Genomic DNA, 24,516 nt, shown 5'->3' with positions numbered 1-24,516 from the left:
GGCCGTTTGTTTGCGTCTTTATTGTGTATGTATTGTGGGTATGTCTCGTTTATATTGCCTTCATCTCGCTTTCTATTGCCTCTTTAGTGCCTTTCTATTACGTACATCACTATTTTGTTATTTTCGTTTTTCGACATTTGGAATTTCCCTATTTTCGTATGTTTAGAATTTGGCAATTTTCTAGTTAGGTTTTTCGAAATTTGCCTCAATTCCACAATTTCCAATTTCCCAGTAAGGGTTTTTTTAATTTTATTTTATTTTATCCCAATTTTATTGCCTTTATTCTAATGCTCTAGTTTACACCAAAGGAGTAATTGGTGTACAATGCAATCCCACCAAATTAATACCCCAACTACATACCCAATTTCCATTAGTATAGAGCTCTAACTAACTCCTTGAATAAAATATAAAATAGATAAGTTGCTATATATAAGAGAAACATAGGCACCTTGTTAACATCAGGTTTGGGAAAGCTAATCATTCTCAACTTACTCAAAGGCAAACATTCTCTAGTAAACCTGACCATGTTGTTGTTTACCGGTTTTGAGAAGTCAAAACTGCACCCTGAAACTAACGTTTTATTTTTTGCCGACTGGAGTTGTGAATTGTACCCACCAATAGTTGAAGATGTTAGACGTACGCCCTCCAAACGACCATGTAAGTTACCCGGGAGACCAGCCGTGGCATGTGCCGTTCCCATCTCCACCTCTGACTCCAAATCATGATCCCACTTCATATGAAAGTGAGGCTGAGAGCAATGATCCGCTTGACAGAATCTCAGAAGTGAAGCACGGGCTCCAATATTTGTCTAAGGCAATGGATTGGTGGGAGAGCAAATGTGATATTCATGGCCAAGTTATGGGAAACTTGGCCAACAAGTTGAACAAGAAATAAGTCAGAGCGCAGAGTTAGAGTTCCTTAAGTTAAATTGAAAGAGAAAAAGAAATATGTTGTCCAACAATTCACAAAATCTGAAGAATTTTACAATGAAATGGTTGAATGTTTCAACAACGGCTTCGAGATGTTCCAAGATTATACTTCGGTCGTCTCACCAGACTACAATTGGAGTAAAATTGATGTAGCTGGTGTCTGGCAAGAGCTGAATATTGGTGGAAAGGGAATGCCTCATAATAGCCTCGTGCATGCAGGAAAGAAGAAGATCAACGACATGGATCTTTTGATGGACCTCTAATAATTTGCATTTGGTAGGGTTTGTGCAGCTGGGTGAGGGTAAGTGCTGGTTCACTTCATTTTGTCGTGGGTGATGCCATGTGAATGTGCTGCCTTTGTTTTCCCTTCATGGTATTATTAGGGTTGGGTGGCAATTTCTTTGCAATGTATAAATTGAAGGTACTTTGAACTGGATGTGTGCGTATTGTATGTTTATTGGGCTCATATTGCCACCCTATAGTACGTATTTTGTGTCTGTATTGATGGTTTATTGTTATATGATATGCTGCTATTTAGAATTGCGTCAATTGTTTGTTTATTGTGCGATTGTAAACCTATATTGCCTATATATTGCATAACAACGACGGGCCACTTTTATACCTCCATAAAGAGAAACTATAGATCTATTTATATATCGAGCTCTATGAAATAGCTCAAGTAAACAATCTAAACAATAAGTATGCTAACGACGACGACAACTCCAAAAAAAAGCACAATTTCAAAACTAAATCAAAAGTACATCCCTAGTGGCATGGATTAGACGTACCGGAGAATTTCGTTATACAAATTTAAAATTGATGCATATTCCTACTACAAAATGAGTACAATTTATCTGATATGTCTACAAAATCGATACAATTTATCAACCATGTCTACAAAATTGATATAATTTATGTGCCATGTAAGGCAATTAGCCAATGCTACCTAATGTATGATATTACCTATCACCATGTACAACATGCCCATAAGTTGCTACACAAAACGACTAAAGCAAATAGCTCTATGAACCTGGATGGATCACCGTATAAAGCAGCTCCACTAGAGCTTCCATGTATGCATATTCATATAAAGAGAAAATTGTACATCCAAAATTTAAAATCTTAATTTAAGGAATTAATTGTATTAACCAATCATAATTAACATGAATACAGTTTGGGATGCTAGACACTCACAGTTCACAAAAACTGAAATAATTAAATTGACATTGAATTCCCAAGTGAGTAGTTAAGATTGAATTCAATTGAGAAACATTATCACATTTACCTCATACATACGCCTCCCCCCGCAAAGCCTTTATTGCAAGCTTCAATCGATAATAGGCAAACTTGGATGGGTCAATTATATCCAAAGAAATGCCGACACTGAGATACTCGATGAATTTGACTGTCATAATTCCGCATGAGGTATTATCCAGCCAATAAGTTGAGAAATTAGAATTGCACTTATTTACAACATCGATAAACTCCATTAAATTAACACAGCTTACTCATCACATTGTTGAGAAACATCTCCAATGCTGCAAATTATGAATGACTTAAATTTGGACATCTTAATCCCATTTTGCTTCACTTCTTCAGCCTCATAAATCTCATAAAAGCGCATTTGTAAAGCACCCGTGCAAGTGTATTACTAATAAGCTTAAGATATTTGACCAACTTGGCATTTGAGGTAAAAGCAATATAGGAGTCATACACAATCACAGTATGTCTCAGGAAGTCGATTTCTATTGCCAACCAATGGCACCCTTGAAGATTATACGGGACGTACACCTTTCGGACATTGGTCCATGGTTGCACATACCCATGTTGCCATGAACCGTGCACAAAGTGATGTGTCTTTCGTAGATAGATAGGTGGAAGGTCAATGATACGTTTCTTTGCAGGCCGTCTTACCGGCTCTAAAAATTGTTTGCAACAATTTTGAAGGCACATTACATAATTAGAAACTAATGGACCGAACATAAGCAACCACAATACTCCCACCAATGCAACCTGAGCAATGAATTTAACATGTACACATTCTTACCTGCAAACAATAATCTGCAGTTATCTAGTTGGTTCCAAACACCAAAGGATGAGAAAGTTGTCTTTTTCGTATTAAAAACGTTGCCATGTCATGGTGCTGAAAGTACAGGTAAATAATACCACCTCAATTTAATACAAATGTAGACAAAGTGAAGGTGAGAAAAGAATTGAATTATCCTAATAAAGTAGGGTGAAATTGTTACCTTGGAGCTAATCCATTATGTATCATCTATAAGTTTGTAAAAGAGTCTGGGCCAACTGAAGATGCTTCGAGTTGCACCTCCGCACTAAAATAGGCAAACTTCCAAGGGTTAATTTTGTAATCATTCAACAATTGAAACATTGTATAATATGATAAAGATAATACAAACACACACATGTATATTAAAGATAGCTATATATTCTTATTCTAGATGACTGCATACTACAAAAACATGTATATTGGTTTTCTAAGGTTAAAAATCAAAACCTTATATCGGTTTTCCAAGTGGTGCAAAACTCTATTAGTGCCTTGGCATCATCAATGGGCATGGGTTTTGTTGGATCAAAACATGGTGGGGTTGCGCCGGCATCCAAAACAATAATTTTCCTCTTTTTCCTCGGGGGATCGGTAAATTGACTCAACAATGTAGTTGCCAGCCGCTTATTTCTGCACCTTTTACCTTCCCCATCTTATATTTCAATTGTGGCTCTACCTTCCTTATTCACTTCATCACCAGCCATAGTAACATTGGTTATGATGGGAGGCTTCATCTGACCTCCTAACGCCGTAATGTTGCCCTTTTTCCAATCTTCTAACAAAGATAATAATTTTTTGCAAATACTCTGCACCCGTCGACATCTTCAGGAGTAGAAAGCTTCTCAGCTTCTTGCTGCAATTGTTTGTTAGGAATTGAAGTGTCCATTTCTGCCCCTTGGACTTGCATGGTTGCGAAGGCTTCGACTCCATCACGAGGGACTTGTGCTTCCATTTTAGCCAGTTATGTAGTCGGAGTAATATATTCATGTAAGGGCAACATGTTATTCTCGCCTCTTTCATTGATATGAAGACTACACACTTCTTCATGTCCTTCAACATGTTCATTCAACACACCATATCATTTTTTCAACTCTTCTATCTCCAGCTTAAAAGTGTTCCACTGAAGCAAGGGTCTTGTTGAAATCCTCCACAGCCTTTTTATTTTTTTCACACTCCTTATGTTTCAAAAACTCATTCTCTACCATCCCTTCCAAGTCAAACACTCTCTTCCTAAGCACTCGATTTGAAGTAGCTACCTATGCCAACTCATCCTTTGTGCTTTTTAACTCACGCTTCAAACTATGCAACTCAGTCGAAGAGAGTTTATCTTGCATACAATTATAATGCAACTGTTACAAAGCTTAGAAAATATAACACGAATATTGCCATTTTATTGCTATCGTATTGTCTATGTATTGACTATATATTGATTATATATCAGCACTATTAAGTTTATTATTACCTATATATTACAAAAACATGCTCATCTTAGAAGACAAGGGAAGGGTAGTTATTTCCTCAATTTTGCTCATCTTTTTCTTCAATGGAAGTGCTGGTATTTTCTTGGGCCTCATCTGCAAACAATTCAATAATGTCTTCATTGTTTTCATCATAGTCACCCAAAGCCCAATAAGGTTGTTGCTTCTCAATTAGAGTGGGACGAACAAGTTTCACATCAAATTCCAATTTAAACACAAAAAATACATATGAGTAAACTTATTAATTTTTCATATGCATAACATAAACATTACAAACTTAACTAACCTCAAAGTTTTCGAATACTTGACTCATTAGCTCGTGAAAACAAAATGCAATGTAATATACGGGGGATGTGGGCATTGTCTTCGTGCACAACAAAAATGCAGCCAATGTCGGGAACGCTTCAAAAGACCAAATCTATTTTGAACAATAAAACATCAATCAATGTAAACAAATTAAATTGAACTTAAACATTTATGGATACTTGCTCACCTGAAGTGCGAAGCCAAACCCTTTTATGTGATACTCTCTTGGTCTACCACTTGCTGTTGTTGTGTTTGATTTCTTTTCAGATTTTTTAGTTTTTGTAGTTTTTTGGGGCACTTTAACTTGATGGTAATCTGCAAAAGCTGCCCCCAAAAGTGATGCATTTGTCTTCGCATATGAAGCAGTGCCCCATGGATACTTTTCAAACTCTTCAAGGTCTTCTGCCAACTTCAAATACTACATGTCAATGTTGACATATTTTTTAGTATGCAACAGTACAAAAACAGCAAAATATAGAAATCCAAGATTGACTACATCCTCCTTATCAGGGCAGTTGTTGAAGTCTTTTTCTAGTTACAAAAGAGTCACACCTTTATTATTGCAAAAGTATTTCTTCTTCAATGAGCAGTTTTTGTTGGTCACAATCGGAATGAAAGGGGGTTTCCGAACCTTAGCCCCGTGATGAGGCAAAACTGTTGTGCCATGAATTGTATCAGCTTATTATCAACAATGAATTTTATCCCATTGACTTGTGTAACTGTCTTCAGATAAGCCTTTCTCAACAACAACCCATGGACAATTTGTGAAGTCCACTTAGGTCCTCAATCAGTAATAGATGACCAAAACAACTCCCCTGTAACCTTTGTAACTGTTGTGGACTCAATTTCGCCTTAATTGTACTTATGGCGGTCTTTGTATGGAAAAGAGACAACGCTTTTCCTTGCAACTTTTGATCTTCATCAATCATTGGCTTTACTTTAGAAACCATATTTCCCTTCACACCAACATTATACATTTGGATCATTACATACCAAAATTTGATACCTACATTACTGAAACGAATAATTTCAAGCCATTGAAATATATGTATATACATAATAACAAAGCAATAAACACACAATGCAAAGGTAGATCAAGGCAATAGGCACGAGATATATCAGTGATAATAGTACAATGGAGGTGCAATAGACACCTGATATGCAATACTTAAGTTGTATATTCACCAATGTGTGCCATGACAGAAAAAAAAAAATACAAATTCCTTCTACCTACCAAAAATTGTTGATCCCATTTCCTTCTCTTATATTTTCTCTCCTTAAGGCTTGCTAAAAAATGCTAGGAATCCCATTTGATACATCACCTCCATTTATAATGCTAACTATCAGACAATGTTTGGTTTATTGGATTAAACTTTGTAATGAAATGGGCATTCCCATCAATTGTCAATCCCCCAAAATGTGAAATAATACAAATTGCACTCTTTACCAAATTTCAATTTCTTATCTACTCTTGAACTCTCTCCACACTCCATTCTTATCTACATTCCATCTAGAAACTGAACACCACCCAAGTGTCAAAGGGATTTCATGCACCAGGGATCAACTTGATACAGGGTTTGGGGAAAAAAGCTAAAAGAACTAGCCCAACTGCATCAATGCCTCCTAAAATCTACTCATCACCATACTGATATACATCTATGTAACAAAAAGAGAACATATGAAATAAATACAAATGGAACATCGATCAAAAGAAAAATTATGGACTATGCCTGTATAGCAGCATAAATGGCTATATGTGTACAAACTAGAGATATCAAAAAGCTACTGCATCTGCAAAGCAAACTATAAAGATTCACGTGGCTAATGTAGAGACTATAAATGAACACCTACAATTTCCCTTTTTTGGATGAAAGAAAACAGTAAAGAAACATAGAACCCAATTGTATAAATCGCCAAAACCATTCAAACCACAATAAAACGGGAATAAAATCACAATAAACAGGCAATACAACATCAATACAATGGCAATACAACAGCAAAAAAACAGTAATACAATAGCAATACAACATGAATAACAATAGCAAAACAACAACAGTAAACAAGCAAATCTCAAATCAAATGCAAGAATCAATTGACAAAGAACAAACCCATCCATTGTTTCAAACAAGGAATCATCATAATCAGACAATACAAATCTACTACATCAAATGAAAAATCCCAAATCTCAAGATTCACATATCCAAAGCAATCTAAACCCATTTGGTAAAAACCCAGATGGATTAGCATGAAGATTCAAAACACTTAATCCAGATCAATCAAAATAAAACCAATTTCAGAGAAACCTACAGAGATTAAGAAAATAACCATCAAGACTAAATGCAGGAAACCAAAGTAATCAACAATGAGAGACCTAGAAGACAACCTTTTGGAGGTCGGCGATGGAGTTGAGCTTCGAGGTTGCAAGCACCTGGGACCTTAGGAGATTCGGAAGACAGGCCTAGAAGATGGGGTCAAGGGGGGATTTCACGATTCAGAAAAGAGAGATGAGAGGATGAGATGGGTTTCGCGGAGCGACTGACAGAGAGCGCTAGGAGAGGAAGAGAGAGAGAGAGAGAGAGAGAGATAAAATTAAGGAACAATGTTATGTGGGAAATAAGTGAACAATAAGTATATATTTATAAGTTGTATTTGCAAAATGTATGGATAAAAGTGGTATTTGCATATTAAGTTTGGATTGCGCCCTTAATTTTATTTCATATTTTCAAAAAGTAAAATAAAAAATAGCTGGTTCATACAAAGATATATAATAATGCCACGCGTCATTATATTACCATCTCCCTCCTTCCGTGGCGATGACCCACAGAAACAACGGTAACCATACAAAACGGCCGTTCAACTGATTTTTCCGAAACTCTTAGCGCCAAACAACCAAAACACAAAAAAAGGATCAGAAAACACACACAACAAAAAAAGGCTTCAAAATTCCAACTTATGATTTCCCTCACTCCCACTGCCTCTCTCGTTCTCCACACAAACTCTACCGCCTTCTTCGTCTTCCCAATTCGAACTCGCACGACGCCGCCGAGCCCTAGCAGCCCCTCCAGGATCCGATGCTCTGCGGGTTCGGGCGTGCAGGAGGTCCGCAAGTCCTCGGAGGAGAGAGAGCTGAGCTCCGAGCTCCACGCGTCGGTGCCGTTCCCGGCGGTGAAGGCCGCGAAGAGGGTGGTGCTGGTTAGGCACGGGCAGAGCACGTGGAACGAGGAAGGTAGGATCCAGGGGAGCTCCAATTTCTCTGTGCTCACCAAGAAAGGCGAGGCTCAGGCCGAGACTTCCCGGCTCATGCTCGTTGATGATTCTTTCGAAGTCTGCTTCACCAGGTTCGCTTCTGCGATTTCCCTTGGTAAATTCTTAAGAATTTTGACTTTCAAGCTACTTACTTATCTGAGGTTTGTTTTAATTAAATTAACTAATTAACTAATTAATCATTAATTATCTTGATAATTACTAAATGTTATGATTGGGGTGTTAGGTGTCAAATGGGCAAAAGTCTATGAAGTTATAATAAGTGTGCATCAGTGTTGTGTGAAGTGGAATTTTCAGTATGAAATTAGGTAATAACTTTTTCCATGATCATGAACCCAAAATCCAATTGAAAGATAGCATTTCCTGGGGCCTTGGCATATAGGAGGACAGTGTATGCATCACTTCCTCTTGCAACTTCTCCTGATTAAGGCTTGCTCATGTCCGGCCTTAACGAAAATAGATATCATACTAAACTAGAGTTGTCAAGCCAAATAGGCTGTATTGTTCAAAGGGCTTATCCCAGTTGTTCTAGTTTAGTGTATAAAATAACTGTTTTCGCATTGTTTTGTTTTTGTTTTCGAATCCCTGAAACTGCAACCTTCCGATTTGTATTGAATTCTATATGTTGTGGTCTCTCGTGGTGTGAGAGGCAACACCACCACAAGGGAGGGTCAGTGTTGCTGATAAAAATACAAAGTTTAATGGCCCGACATTCTCAAGCATTCCCACTAATCCATGTTTTAGCTTATACCAAATATATCACTCTGCCTAGAAAAATTCATGAAAGCATTTGCAAATTCTATTAGTTTAGTTTAAAGTTATTAACTGTCACTTATTAAGACATGTTCTTTTGCATTTCATTCCTGCCAAAATGCAATGCATGTTGCAGTCCCCTGACACGGTCAAAGAGAACAGCTGAAATTATATGGGGCACTCGCAAAGAGGAAATGCTTATGGACTCTGATTTGAGGGAAATCGACTTGTATGCATTTCAAGTGAGTTCCATTTGCTATGTTCCTTCCACATTTAATTTTTGAATTTTATCAGCACGAGTTAGACACAAAATGAGGTGGAGATAGCCTTATGATTGCTATACTATTCTGATTTTAGGGGCTCTTAAAGCATGAGGGAAAAGCAAAGTTTGGTGCAGCTTTTCATCAATGGCAGGTAGATGCCGCAAACTTTAATATTGATGGTCATTATCCAGTGAGAGAGTTATGGGCACGCGCTAGGAGCTGCTGGACCAGAATACTTTTGCATGAAAGCAGGTCGGTTCTTGTGGTTGCTCATAATGCTGTTAATCAGGCTCTTGTTGCAACAGCCATTGGTACTTTCCCTTTCTCTCTATTCTAATTTTTGCAGATGTACCTGAAATGTCTTCTGAACATAATTTTTTCCCTTTGAAAAATCAGGACTGGGAACTGAGTATTTTAGGACTTTAGTTCAGAGCAATTGTGGTGTAAGTGTGCTGGACTTCATGCCACGAGCTGAGGGTGGATCACCATATATTTGCCTCAATCGCCTGAACCAGGTATAGGGAATCTTCACGGAAAAAAAGAAGAAGATTACTTTCTCTATTATGTTATTTACTAGGGAATATACTGCTGGTTTGAGCCAGAAGAATCGAGATAAAACATCTCAAAAAAAATATATATATATATATATATATATCTCTCTCTCTCTCTCTCTCTCACTCTCTGTGTTGTTTAAGTTTATTTATGTGGTTCATGAAGGTTTTGTTGTTATGTAGGTTGTGTAATTGGATATGCTGTCCTCTAAATGGTATTGCATTATTAATGCAGACCCCAAGTTCACCTGTTGCTGCTGGAAGTTCAGGAGGAAGGAAAGCAAGCAACCGGATCATACTTGTTTGTCATGGATCCACACAGAGCAATGCAGAGGTATGAGGAGATAATTTGAAAGTTCCTTGTGAAATTTTTGTTTATATTATTCTCACTTCTTTCATCAATGGTTTGTTTGAGTATAATTTGGTTGGATTGTCAAGGAAAACCGTCAAGCTATGCATTCCTTTGATTCTCTTTGCAATTTTTGGGGAATTATGAGCTCTTGTTTGAGTTGTCTTCACTCTGGCTGGACTGGTGAACAATGAGGAAATAATAAGATCTATAATGCTCCTGAGTACTAACTTCACACGTCTAAATTGACAATTTTTGATTTGAACTAGTGCAAAATCAATAGTTCAGAACCTATAAAGAAACATATAGTAGCTCATATATGGGGGTTTATCATTTTGAGATGCACCATACCGAAATTCATGACTCTAGAATTTTCCTAGTTCAGATAATCATACAAATTTGTGCATTCTGAACAGTATCTGGAAATAGTTACAGATATTGTGTTTCTAAATTATCACCTTCAATGGATAACAGACTGGTTTTCCTTCGGCTGGTGATCAACCAATGGACATGCTTGGGATTATAAAGGTACAGCATATACTTTTTTATCTTTTCACATTTCCATATAAAATTGTCATATGATCTGAATTTGATGTTCTCTCGGCGGATACATTACAGTCCCAGAAAACTGCAGAGCTACTGCTTGATTTGAAAGTGAGTTCTATAGTTAGCAGTCCAAAGAAAGCTTGTGTTGAAACAGCAACTGTCATCTCCAAAGTAAGCTCATCCTTGATGTTCTCAACTCAGTATGTCAAATTGGAGATTAAATCCTCTGTATAAAAGAGTTTTTGCTCCAGAGTTAAGTGCTTAACGCAATTGTAGGTGCAAGAAGCTGCAGATTGCTTGGGTGTTGACTGTGTGCCACGCTATGTGGAGATGAAACAGATGGAGAACCTTGATGTTGAAGACATTCTTCAGCAGTCATCTGAGGCAAGACATCTAAAACTTGGCATACTTGAATTTCTGTTTCTTGTTTAAATCCCAGGGGTGTTGTAGGAAATTTAAAAATATTTTGGCATCTTATCAGCCTTGGCCAATCTTAATATCTTTGTCCTCTCATCAGTTTTTGGGGAATGAGGTCAACTAAAACAATGATATGTTTTGTTATTCTTCAATTTTGGCTTCAGTTCTCCGCAGTAACCTAAACCGAGCTGAACTGACATGGACAATTGTATGATCAGAACCCAACAGAATAAAAGAATAGACCACATAGCATCAAACATGCCTGTTGCCAACTCTTTCTTATTTAGTGTAAGAAAGTCCATAAGGCTAGTTAAACATGCTAGTCGAATAATTTTGTTTTTCAGCGTGCATGGTTACCCGTACTTTCTCGTCTCTTTCTGCAGGGTAAAACGGAGATTCCACCTCTTCGGCCTGGTTGGCTGAATGAATTTGAGGATAAAGCCACGGGAGCTGTGTGGGAGCAATCTGAGAAGGCCTGGCAGTCTCTGCTAAATGAAGTAGCTGATGAAGCTAAGCCAGAAAAAGTTGTTGTTGCAGTTGGTCATCCGGCATTGCACATAGCTTTGATGGGGCACTGCCTGAATTTGACAAAGGAATGGCTGGGATCATTTCATCTTGATGCAGGAAGCATCACTGTCATTGATTTTCCTGATGGTCCTAATGGCAGAGGCGTTATTCGGTGCATAAACTATACTGCTCATTTGGGGAGATGGTCAATCCCGATCACCAGATCAACACTGGAGGATGAAGAGTTTTCAATGTGAACATACGTAATCATAAAAGGAATTGAACTTGAGTATAAATTAGTTTAGCTCAAGAACTCTTTAAGTAAAACTGTATAGGTATCTTGTCCATCAACCCTAGCTCAAGTGACATTTCGGTGGGTGGAAAAGGGTAGAACTTGGGTGTAAACTTTAAACCTTGTAAGCCAAAAGCTGTATAGGTGCTCATGAGTTTATAAGTTCAACTGCCATGGAACTGAGACCAACCTTCTCTGCAACAAAAAGAAGATTGAAAATTGATTATGTAGAAAATATATTTCCTTGTATTTGATAGATTACACAAAGTCCCTATTTATGCTAGTACAGGATATCTACTTAAGGTAGGAAATAATATAGACATGAATACAATTCAATTTACAGCAGGAAAGGCTAATTGCTATGAGGAGATTGTGAAGTTGACTTCTGTGAAGAGCTTTGGTGAACAAGTCCGCAAGTTGGTCGACAGAAGGAATAAAGCAAACTTGATGACTTCCAAGAGCAACCTTTTCACGGACATAGTGATAGTCCAACTCAATGTGACGTGTGCGAGCATGGAAAACTGGATTGGCAACCATGTACGTGGTGCTGAGATTGTCACAAAAGAGTTGGACTGGGAACCGAAGACGCACACCCAATTCATGAAGAAGGGAGCATATCCAAGTGGTTTCGGCACAAGCATGATAGAGGGCACGATATTCCGACTCTGTACTAGAGCGCGAGACTGTGGGCTGTTTCTTGGAACACCATGAGATGAGGTTAGTTCCAAGAGTAATCACATATCCAGTGGTTGACCGACGAGAATCAGGGCACCCAGCCCAATCCGCATAAGAGCAGGCAGAGAGGCGAGCGGCTGCAGTTTGAGGAGTGAAGGTGAGGCCAAGGTCAATAATGCCCTTGATGTACCTAAGGATCCGTTTGGCGGCAACAAGGTGAGAGGTGCGAGGGGCACTCATGAACTGGGCCATAGTGTTGACGGCAAAGGATATGTCAGGGCGAGTAAGTGTGAGATACTGTAAACTGCCAACAAGCTCGCGATACTCGGTTGGGTTGGAGATGAGAGCACCATCTGAGACAGAAAGGAGAACCTTGGCAACCAATGGAGTAGATGCTAGTTTAGAGTTGAGAAGATTGGCTTTCTGTAAAAGATCATGTGCATATTTGAGTTGATTGATGTGGAAAGTACCATCCTTACGAAGAACCTGTAAACCCAAGAAATAGCTAAGCGGACCAAGGTCTTTGATGTCAAAGTGGCCACCTAAAAGAGAGATGAATTGTTGGAGATGAGTGGAATCACTGCCAGTTACCACGATGTTGTCGACATATAGAAGAAGAAAGATGGTATGGGATGCCTGTTGAAAAATAAATAATGAAGTGTCAGCTTGGCTCCATGTAAAACCTATAGAGAGAAGGAAAGTATTGATGCGATGGAACCAACCACGAGGTGCTTGTTTGAGGCCATAGAGTGCCTTGTGGAGCTTGCAAACATAAGAAGGACGAGTGGGATCAATGAAACCAGGGGGTTGAGCCATGTAGACATCTTCTTGAAGAAACCCATGGAGAAAGGCATTTTTGACGTCAAGTTGACGAAGGGACCAACCACGAGAAACTGCAAGACTGAGAACAATGCGAATGGTGGCAGGCTTGACAACAGGACTGAAGGTTTCATCATAGTCTATGCCCGGACGTTGATGAAAACCCTTGGCAACTAGACGAGCTTTGTAGCGTTCAATGGAGCCGTCAGAGTGACGCTTAATTCGAAAAACCCACTTGCACACAACCAAGTTCTGAGACGAAGAGGAAGGAACCAAAGACCATGTGTGATTTTTGAGGAGTGCATTGATCTCTTCAGTCATGGCGTCACGCCATTCAGGATGCTTAGTGGCCTGTGAAAAACAAGTAGGTTCAGTATGCTCAACAACAGTTAATAAGGCAAGGGGAATGGGATATTTGACAGTGCCGTCAGTATGAAGCTTGGGCTTTTGAATGCCATCCTGAAGACGGGTACGCATGCGTGGAACAGGGGCAGGAGATTGCGAAGCTGCTGGAACTTGGGGGTATGGAGCTGCTGGAACCGGGGGGTTCGTAGCTGTTGGAACTGGGAGGTTCGGAGTTGCTAGAACAGGGGCAGGCGCAAGCGGAGAAAGCTGTATGCGAGGGCGTCGGGAATAAGTTTGGAGCAATGGCTGGGATAAATCAGAAGAAGTGTCGTTGAGTGGACCATGACTTATGACTGCAGCAGCGGGAAAGGTGCGCACCAAGGAGGTACCGTGAGGTTGTGAGTCTGAGACAGGAGTGATCGATACAGGCCCAGGTGCGGAGGAGGGCAGAATTGGGTGGAATTCAATGTCCACATACTCTGAAGAAGATGATACCTGCAAATGCTCAAATGGAAAATGCATTTCGTTAAATAAAACATGGCGGGACGTGTAAACACGACCTGTGGAGGGATGTAAACAACGGTAACCTTTGTGGTGAGAACTGTATCCAAGGAAAACACATTCAAGGGTGTGGTTAGTGAGTTTATTTTCAGTATATGGTCCAAGGTAAGGGAAATAAGAACACCCAAACACTCGGAGATGAGAGTAGGAGGGAGGATGTTGGAAGAGACGATTGTATGGGGTGTCCCATTGAAGATTAGGAGTAGGTAAGAGGTTTATGAGATGGACAGCAGTGAGGGCAGCTTCGACCCAGAGATTGTGGGGAGTGTGACAAGTGGTAAGGAGGGTACGGATCATGGTGGCAATGTGTCTGTGTTTACTTTCAACTAGGCCATTTTGTTGGGGAGTGTGAGGACATGAGAAACGTTGATGGATGCCTAGTTGACTGCAAAGATCAGAGAAAGCATTATTGACATATTCAGTGCCATTGTCACTTTGAAGGATTTGCACAGTGGTGTGAAATTGATTTTTAACCATGGCAAGAAAGGTTTGAAAGTGAGAAAAGACCTCATTTTTATGGTGCATAGGATAGATCCAGGAGTAACGGGAAAAGTCATCTATAAACAAGACATAATGGCGATAACCAGTGACAGAAATGATCGGGGACATCCATACATCAGAGTGAATTAAATAAAAGGGAGATGGGGCAAATGTTTTATTACTAATAAAGGATAGTTTGGTGGATTTTCTAAGTGCACAATCCTTACAGAAAGCATGAGAAATTTTAGAGCCTAGAGATGGCGCTAAGTGAGAGAGCACAGGATGGGATGGATGGCCAAGGCAACGATGCCAAGCAGGAGAGTGCACGGTGGTATGGGCACGGGGGACAGTGGATGAGTGAGAGGAGAGGGAAAGTGGGTAAAGACCATCTTTAGAAGGGCCCTGAAAGAGTAACGAACCAGTACGTAAGTCATAGATTTGATAAAAGTCAGGAGTAAAGACAAAGAAAACTAAATTATCACGAGTAAAACGGGCAACAGAAAGAAGATTAGTACGAAGAGAGGGAAGACAAAAGACATTTTGAAGAGAAAATTTATGAGAACCTAAAGGAAGAGGAAGAGAGCCAGTATGAGAGATAGAGAGAGAATCTCGATTACCAAGAAATACAGAATTATTACCCTGATATGGCTGTTGATTTTGGACATTAGAAGAGCTACCAGTCATGTAATGAGTGGCACCTGTGTTAGGGTACCAAGTGGAGTCAGGTGGTTGCATGAATTGAGCCCCAGCAAAGGAAGGAAAGGATTCTGAGCCATTGTAGCGATGGGGACATGTTGCACTAGTATGTTGATTGGTATTGCAGGTGGTGCACCAAGCGGGTCCCAAGACACCAGGAGTTGAGTTGGGCCGGGCAAAGTGTTTGCTAGAGGCGGCAGATTGGGCCTAAGGAGGCTGAAAGGAAGGCCAGTTGCTTTGAGATCCAGAACTTGGTGAAAAAGGAGGCCACGGTTGATTAGGCCATTGGGGCTGCTAGGAGCCATTCCACGGGTTGCTCCAGGAAGATGAGAAGTTGTGCCAGCCACCATGGCCGCGACCGCGCCTGTTGCTAGAAGATCCACCACCACGGTGAGAAGGGAAGGAAGTTTGACCGGTGGTGTGGGAAGAAGATTGGGTGGCCATTAGCGCCGTGTTTTGATCAGGAGAGATTCTAGGAGCCTGTGCATCAAAAGCTAACAAACGAGCACGAAGATCAGCAAAGTCAGGAAGCGGAGGAAATTTGAGAATTGTCGTGACAAGCATTTTGTAATCAGGTCCTAAACCCCGAAGCACAGCAGTGACAAGTTCTTTTGGGGAGACAGGTTCATTGATGGCGGTCAGTGAATCGGCAAGGGACTTAGCATGACGAAGGTAAGCATCAATGGGTTGAGAGCTTTTTTGCAAATCCATAAGTTGAAAACGAAGAGCAGATTCGCTGGCCATACTGGATTGAGAGAAGTCGCGTTGGAGACATTCCCAGAGATCTTGGGCAGAGGTGCAACCAACGGTGAGAGAGAGAATAGACTCAGAGAGTGTACTGGTGATGTAGCTAACAATGAATTGGTCTTGTTGGTACCACTGAGCATGGGTGGGATTGGTTTGGGTAAGAGTGGCGGTGGTGGTTGTGGATGTTTCGGTGGAAGAAGTGGAGGTTTGGGCAGAAGGTTGTTTATGAGTGCCATTGATAAATTTCCAGAGGTCATGATCGACTGAAAAGGGTTTGAGTTGGCGGAGCCAAAGAAGATAGTTGGAGTCAGTAAGCTTGATAAAATGAGAAGAGTTTGGGCTAGGGAGGGAGATGGTGGATTCAGACGAAGCTATGAGGTGGACCTAGAGGAGGATTGGATCGAATAAGGGAGAGGGAGGAAACCCTAGGTTAGGCTGATACCATGTAGAAAATATATTTCCTTGTATTTGATAGATTACACAAAGTCCATATTTATGCTAGTCCAGAAAATAAGCATGTAACTTCATAAAAATACCCCAAAAACTTGGAAATCTTCTCTACTGTAATCCACTCTTGAGGAGAAGGACAATTACTAAAATTGGAATCAATCAACCCTAAATTAATAAATGCACGATGATAGAAAAGTGCACTATCAAGCATGGTATAAGTTGAGTTCCATCTAGTAGGGACATCTTGTCTCAATCCTCTCTTACTACCCACAATCCCTACTTGTGCAACACAATCATAGAATTTTTGTTTCCTCGCCTCGGATCCCTTTATATACTTGACACATTCCCGAATCTTTGTCACTGAAGAATCAATTTCTTTAAGTCCATCTTGGACTATCAAGTTTAAAATATGGGCACAACAACGCACATGAAAAAACTGACCACCCATCAACAAAAGAGATCTAAAGTTCAATTGATTCTTCAAAATTTCAACAAAAGCAGTATTTGCAGAAGCATTATCAAGAGTAATAGAAAACAACTTCTTCTCAATCCCCCACTCATTTAATAATGCATTGATTTTTTCAGATAATGCAACACCAGAATGTGGAGGAGGCATATGACAAAAGTTGATAATTCTTTTCTGTAATCTCCAATCTTTGTCAACAAAGTGGGCAGTAAGAGCAAGATAGCCATCAGTACATACAGAGGTCCATAAATCTGATGTTAAACAAATTCTTCCCTGAACTGAGCTTAACAAACTCTGAAGTTTTTGTCTTTCACTTTTAAACATCCTCAACACACATGCTTTAACAGTATTTCTACAAGGCAACTTAATATCCGGCGAGACATAAGCAAACAAAGCCCTAACTCCCTCATATTCAACAAAGCTAAAAGGCAAGTTATGTTTTATGATTGTCTCTATTAACAAGTTCCGAAATCTGATATGATCAAATTTAGGGGAACGCAATCCAGATGATGACATAAGTAACTGTTTCACATCACCATGTGATTTCTTTAGGCAGTTTTTAGCGTGATTCAACAAATTTCCAGTCCCACACCTACTATCACACACATAAACTATCTCACAATTTTTACATCTAGCACGCCTTTTTTTATCTTCTCCAAGAGGCAATAAATCAAATGTTTCCCAAGCAGAAGATCTCAATTTTCTCTTACCAATATTGATGCCTCTAGGCTTTTTGCTTCTTGGGCTTGACTCTTTATCTTCTACATCTGCAGTACTTGTATCCCCACCCATTGAAACATCAATAGACTCCTCATCTGTGAGTCTCATAGCTTCGGTACTCTCTGTAACATCCATAAGCTTCAAAAGAAAAAAAAAAGGACATAAATTCAATATCAATTATAGTAATGTAAAACTCACGGATGGAGTGTTTCAAGAATCAAAATAATAGCCTAGTGTGCAGCAAATCAATCATTATCATACCCATTGAATATCCAATAAACTATCTTTCAGCAACTATCTTTTGCTGTTTCCGTATGGATATTGTTTTACCTCTTTTCAAGTTGCAATTGTTTGGTTTTTTTAAGTAGCAAGTCTTCATCTAAACCAATAAATAAATCAAACAAAGAAAATAGGAAAGTATAAATTAATAGTGCAGCAAGTTGACAAAATAGGTAGAAGCCACTAAACTAGTAAAGGATTGGATTGATCGGTTGGTGTTTTATTATATTCCCCAATTTCTATGAATCAATGAATCTTAACCTGAGCCTACTTTGCTAAGAGAAAGACAGAGAAGGAAAAGACAGACGGCATAAAAGAAAGCAACTGTTTCCAACTCAATTTCATACCTTTTTTCGTTGGAGAAGAGGAAAGGTAGTTGATGTTGATCCTTGATCGTTTGGTTTGGATCTATGGAGAAAAAGAGAGAACTTTTTTTTTCTCTTGAGAGAAAGACAGAGAGCGGCGTGAGGAGGAGGAATAACAAAATTGAAGCTTCCTTTCAAGTTCAACCTAGGCTAGGTTAATTTTTTAACGAAAATTACAAAAATGCCCTTGCTCCTAACGGGTGTAACGGGTTCACCCGTTTTCGACCCAACACGACCCGTTAGCTTAACGGGTGGCTAACGGGTTCACCCGTTTTCAACCCGACCCATTAAGCTCAACCCAAATACTGATAATTTCGTGCGAATTCGTGTCGTGTTAACGGGTCGTGTGCAATATTGCCAGGTCTAAGGATATCTACTTAAGGTAGGAAATAATATAGACATAAATACAATTCAATTTACAGCAGGAAATTTGATTTACAGCAGGAAAGGCTAATTGCTAGGAGGAGATTGTGAAGTTGACTTTTGTGTAGGCTAGGAAAGGAAAGCTGCGTTCACAGATTATGTTCCATTTTGTGTTTGCACATCACTACTACAAAATAATTAGTTATAAATCAAGGGTGGCAATTTTCACACTACAATTTTGTGATATATAAAAAGAAATAAAAAAGAGACTAAAGCATAAAAATTAGTGGTGGGGGCGGTCCGGTTCAATCTGGTTTCCACCTCACATCAGAATAAGAACTAGTACTATTCAATCGGTGCAGTTCGATATGGTTTTGGTGAAAAAAAAAAAATTATGAAACTGATCGGTCCAGTTTAAACGAATTTTGGTGCGGTTTCTAGTTTTTCCAGTTTTGGACCGTATGTTTTTATTTATATATATATATATATTTCAAATTATTTTATTTTATAAAATCCAACTAAAATTTTATTTTTTAGGCTTAAAAATTCATAAATTACTCAATTTCATACAAAGAGAGATAATTGGGCCTAGAAAAGAGAGGTGCTATATTGTTGGGCTTGGGGAAATATTAGTTATGAGATTATAAATTTAGCATTGGACTTAAATATATTTTTTAAAAAATAAAATAAAATACATAGTCGGTCCGATTTGATTTTGTAAGGTGTGAAACCAACATTGAAACCAGTTTGAACCAGTCCGGTCCTGTTTGGAGCTGGTTTGTTGACTTTTAGTTAACATAATTTTCCTGATGTGGCTCGGTGTTCTGGTTTTCCGGTCTCAATGCCCACCCCTAATAAAAACAAAGGAAATGAGCGCAAATGTACAAAATGGGAGTGTGAAATTCCATAGTAAATCAAATAACCGCATGTACATTTCTTGCTTTTGTTACAAAGAATGGCTTAAAGAATGGGAAGAGGGGGGGAGGGGGAGGGCGGGGTGGGGTGAGGGGTTGTGTGTGTGTGGAAGGTTGCAATGAGTATGCAAGCCATTTGTAGCTTAAGTGGTTAAAAGTATTTACTTCTCACCCAGGATCTTAAATTTGATTTCCCCATCCGCAAATATCACTTGTATAAAGAAAAAAAAGCCTACGAGTTTCCAAAACATATTCCCCTTTGTTTACGAGGGTTTACGAACTAGGCCTCTTCTGTGACTTTGATGATCAAGCCCAATATATCTGGCCCGTCCACGTCGGTTGAAATTTCACTTAAAACCCACATAATATTGTGGGCACAAATATGATACGAGTTTATCCAACTAGCCCAATACGAAGCAGGAGTTGAAATTGAGCTCAGTATCTGTCACTGTGTGTCTGAAATGGGGGTTTTGCAGAGGTTTTAGGGTTTGGAAACGAAAGACACAGACTGAGAGAAAAGAAAATGTCAGCTTCGATCGCTGGAAGATCGACAATACTGCGTGCGTTTTGCAGAGCGACGACAACAAGAAGAGCAAGAATTTCAGCAACGCCATGCCCTTCGATTCAGTCCAATTTCATGCCTCGTCGCTCTCCTTCTTCAAGGTAGTTTCTGCTTCTTCTTCTTCTTCTTTAGCAGAGATGGTATATTTTAGAAAATGTTTATGAATGCGATAATCTTATCTATGAAAGACTTGACAGGCTGTTGCGACGAGAATTGAGCTCTCTTCAACCCCTCCACAGCGCCATTGCTTCTGCTTGCCTTATCTCCAAGCTCCCCGCCCTAGCCACCTCCTCCGAAGGTCTCCATTCTTCCTCATTGTCTCTTCATTTTCTGTTTATCCATCTTTACATCTTCCTCTCATTTTATGGGCTTATCGTTTGTTAATTATGATCTCCACCCATATAATTTTGCCTCTCTGGTTTCCTTAATTTCATTATAATTACCTAATGTAAATTGCTAATTAACAAGGTTAAAGTCTGAGCAAGGAAAATAGACAAGGTTAAATTTTGAACAATACAATAATCATGAATCAACACTTTTTACCCTTTGGCTGATCAAATTGTCTAAACTGGGTAAAGGTTAGGAGTAATTGGCTGATCAAATTTTCTAAACTGGGTAAAGGTTAGAAGATGTTAAATGTAAAGCGTTAAATGGCTACATCTCTCACAGAGGTGGGACCTACTTGCATAGGCGTGTCTTGGCTTTGTGAGAAATGTGGCCAGAAATGTCGTTGGTAAATCTGTTACAAATAGTTCAGTTCAGAAGTTTGAAAATTGGGCACTAATGTGAATAAGGAATTTAAGGGAAAAACTAAACATAAGCTAAAGTTTGAGGGAAAAATTTGTGGTTTATTCTACCAAGCATCAGTTGTATAACCAAAGGAAAAAAAATCAGATAGAAATGATACCTTATATATGTGCATAGATGTATGATGCAATTATTAGTTGTTATTGGGATTTACCTGATCGTTGTATGTTTTTCTCCCCCCTCTGGTGACAGGTAGATTTGTGAATTATCTCAGTCCTATCTAGGAGTGAATACTAGCAGAGATCCAGAGTTCGTCCTTTGCTCTTGAATTTGCTGATAAGTTTCTTTCGGAAGTCAGAATGCTTGTCTTTAAAGTTAACTGCTTAAACATGTTTGTTTTGAATTAAATAGCAATCTTTGGCATCTCATGAAAAATATTTCTACGTTGTTACATGATTAGTTCAATTTAACAGTCATGAATGAGATGATGTAATTTCACGTTAAATAATTTGTAGTAATGTCATGTTAGTTCAATTTTACATGACATCTCCTGAAATGTTCAACTTTGAAGTCATGTCATATTAGATATTTGTATCGAAGTAGTGAATAAAAGATGAGATCAGACACGTGACAATGGACAGTTTCTTTTGGGAAAAGAAATTACTAGAAGGGATCCTGATGGAATGCTAAAAGCTAGATCTGAATTGTTTTACTAAACAGGCACCAACATTATGCCCACAATTTTGAAATTTGTTATGATATTTCAGTCTAGGTGAATTAAATCTTGGTTCAGTTAACACGAGTGGTTAGTGTACAAGTTTGTTAGATACTTGTTAGCTAGCCTTAACAACCAAGGTCCTTAAAAATATTTTGGGAATCCATAGAGTCAGAATATTTGACTGGCTAGATCAAATTTGGAACTAGAAATAGAGCAAAAAGACATTGGTGGGTATGCAATTACATAAATTTGGTATTTTTGAGTCTTCTGACATGATAAATGATCTTTGTCTCCTTTTCATACAATTGATTTGTGTGAGAAATTTTAGAATGAGAGATCTCTCTGAAGGAGACCTATCTGTGTGCTTATTAGGCAGGTAAAGTTACGACTAATCGTGCAAAGCAAAATTTGGTTGAGAAACGATAGTCATTTTAGTTTGTTGGAGACAGTGTGGTGGGATACTAGTGCAACTCTGTTGAGCCGCTTTTAAACACAAAACAGAAGCGTTGCTTCAGAGTCAAAGAGCATTTTTTTTCTGGGCGTATTTTTTGTATCAAATTAGATTGACTTGTTTTTGGCTTGGATTGATATGGATGATCTTTTTCAGTTTCTAATACTAGTTTCAGAAATCAGAAACTTAGGTGATCCAAAAATCTTTTACATGGTATGTAGGCACATTAATTGGATTGGGTTTCAATACAGGTTTTATATGTTAGAAACTGATAATTCAACGTTTTAGTAGTATATGTATATAGCAACTGTTAGGTTTTATTTCATACGTTCAGTAGATGGTATGCTAAACTCTTACTTATTCTTGTAGCAAATCCTTGTTCCCCAGAATACTTTCTCATTGCCACCAAACTACCAACTAATTCCTGCTTAGCTGTTGCTTAGTGTTAACAAGTTGCTGACTCTGCCCATCAGTTTGCTAACATTCTTACTTCCTAAGCATTTGTTGTCTTCAGGGGTTTAACTTTTGGATATTTAGCTAGGAGGTTTGGAAAGTATCATCTTCCAGGACCTCAATCACCGCGATATTAGCCCTTCATTTTAACCATGCGGCGATCAAACATAGCTTCAAGCTACTCCTCTACCATAAATTCCTCCTTACACATTTGAAACAGGGAGTAACTTTGAAGCAGCCAGACCTGGCAAACGGGTTGTTTTTTTCGTTTTCTGGTCTTGTCTGACACAACCTGCTTTTTTACGGTGTTAACATGAACAACACTTATTATGCTAAAGTGTAGAAAAATCAAAACACGAACACGACCCGCGAGATTAACGGGTAACATGACACAGCCTGTTTCACCTGTTAAGAATTCTAACTACAGTATATTCTTTCTTTTCAACAAAAAACTTAAATAAAATGTATTTTACAAAATAAGCTCTTTATCCAAACATCCTACATAAGAAACACTTAAAGAAAATGTCCAAATTACATAGGCAATAGCTTAAAAATAAAATAAAATACAATAACTTCATTTCTTAACGGGTCACTAATGGATTCCACAGGTTAATACGAACATGACTCGCTTATCAACGACATGTTCGTTTATCAACGAGTCCACCCTTTATCCACACAATCCGTCAACGCTTAATTTGAACACTCAATTTTCGTTTGTGTGTTGTGTGTGCATGATTACATATCTATAACCAGAAAGATGCTTGCCTACAATGAATTGGATAGTGGGATTAGACCCCTCTCACAACCCCCTCATTACAGCATTTCCACTATAACCAGGGACCTTCAGTTTATAAGCCTTTTCTCACTTGTGCCAAAAACCTCAAAGGGCCTATAACACTGAAATAGACATAGGCAAGTCATGCATCCTATGGAAGACCCGTACATATGCATACATGGTGTGCAAAATTGTTCTCCAAATTGTATAAAAACAAATTCTCTATATTCTTATTGAGATATTTAGTCATATACCCATTCTTAGCACTAATAATATAGATAAACTCTACACCATTTAATTTCTATAAACAAACCAAAAAAAAAAAACCCCAAAAAAGTGACAGGTGGCCCTATTGAATTTAATTTTGATTATTAAATTACTTTGATGCCCTACTGACTGTTTTGGGCTTTTTTATGAGATTTTGGGGTTGGGTTTGTTTTAAGAAATTAATAGCAGTTTTGTAATTTAAAAGAAGTTAAAAGCCTTTTTGTTATGTTGTAAATGGGCTTTGGGTGTGTTTCTAAAGTCCATTTCATATATGATTTTTTTAATAATTTGTGCTCCTATATTGGGTATAATAGTGAATCTCCCATTTTTATTTTGACTGGAATGTGCATTAAACACCAAACATACAGTTAAAATGAAAAAAAAAAATGAAAAAAAAAAGAGCTTTCTTAGCACCATCTGAACATGAAAGATTTGTTTTTGCCAGAATTTAACATCTTGTCTAATATCTATAACCTTTCTGCAGACAGCACAGATTTGAACAAAAAACGCTTCTTCCCCCAAGAAATAGAAAGGCTTACTACAAATACTCCCTATAATTACGTTTGGTCTATCAACCCATCTACATTTTATATTTATGAAAAAAAACATATATTAATACCGAGCTATGTGCAGACAAATGTAGCCAATATTTTCTGACATATTAGTATTCTGATATGTAGGAGGAGGAATTGAATGGGAATTTTAAGTGTCATTTTCACGTGTTAATCTATCGTGTTTACAAGAAATTGGAGTTTCAACAACTTCCAAGAAGCCACAAACACATCAAGCTTTAATCGGTGCTTGCTTACATGCAATATCTTTGACTTCCCAGATACACTGCCATTATTTTTATTATAATGTTTATATATATATATATATATATATATATATATATATATATCAGTTATTCTCTATTTGGATGTTCATACGTTATTATCATACT

The 24,516-nt window shown here is 38.4% G+C and overlaps 2 protein-coding genes and 1 long non-coding RNA gene across 3 annotated transcripts; 2 read left to right on the top strand and 1 right to left on the bottom strand.

The window, feature by feature from the left end:
• Nucleotides 1-4,636: 4,636 nt before the first annotated feature.
• Nucleotides 4,637-7,360, bottom strand: LOC148294007 (uncharacterized). Its single transcript, XR_015836772.1, has 3 exons — nt 7,162-7,360; nt 4,966-5,792; nt 4,637-4,890 (listed from the first exon to the last, which is right to left on the bottom strand). It is a non-coding gene; the product is annotated as an uncharacterized LOC148294007 (long non-coding RNA).
• A 219-nt stretch (nt 7,361-7,579) lies between these two features.
• LOC110772909 (phosphoglycerate/bisphosphoglycerate mutase family protein) lies at nt 7,580-11,969 on the top strand. Its single transcript, XM_088255171.1, has 9 exons — nt 7,580-8,116; nt 8,932-9,037; nt 9,153-9,369; nt 9,455-9,573; nt 9,845-9,943; nt 10,433-10,486; nt 10,577-10,675; nt 10,781-10,888; nt 11,305-11,969. The coding sequence occupies exons 1-9, from the start codon at nt 7,731-7,733 to the stop codon at nt 11,683-11,685; spliced, it is 1,569 nt and encodes a 522-aa protein (XP_088111297.1). The 5' UTR covers nt 7,580-7,730; the 3' UTR covers nt 11,686-11,969.
• Nucleotides 11,970-20,010: 8,041 nt separating this feature from the next.
• LOC110772912 (PPR containing protein) lies at nt 20,011-21,362 on the top strand. Its single transcript, XM_021977403.2, has 3 exons — nt 20,011-20,263; nt 20,360-20,460; nt 21,162-21,362. Exons 1-3 carry the CDS (start codon nt 20,124-20,126, stop codon nt 21,191-21,193), a joined length of 273 nt encoding a protein of 90 aa, XP_021833095.1. The 5' UTR covers nt 20,011-20,123; the 3' UTR covers nt 21,194-21,362.
• Nucleotides 21,363-24,516: the final 3,154 nt, after the last annotated feature.

The sequence above is a fragment of the Prunus avium genome, chromosome 6, assembly GCF_965620075.1.
Source record: "Prunus avium chromosome 6, drPruAviu1.hap1.1, whole genome shotgun sequence".
Taxonomy (NCBI): Eukaryota; Viridiplantae; Streptophyta; class Magnoliopsida; order Rosales; family Rosaceae; genus Prunus; species Prunus avium.
The sequence above is the reverse complement of the archived record's forward strand: the minus strand, read 5'-3'. Positions and strand labels throughout refer to the sequence as shown.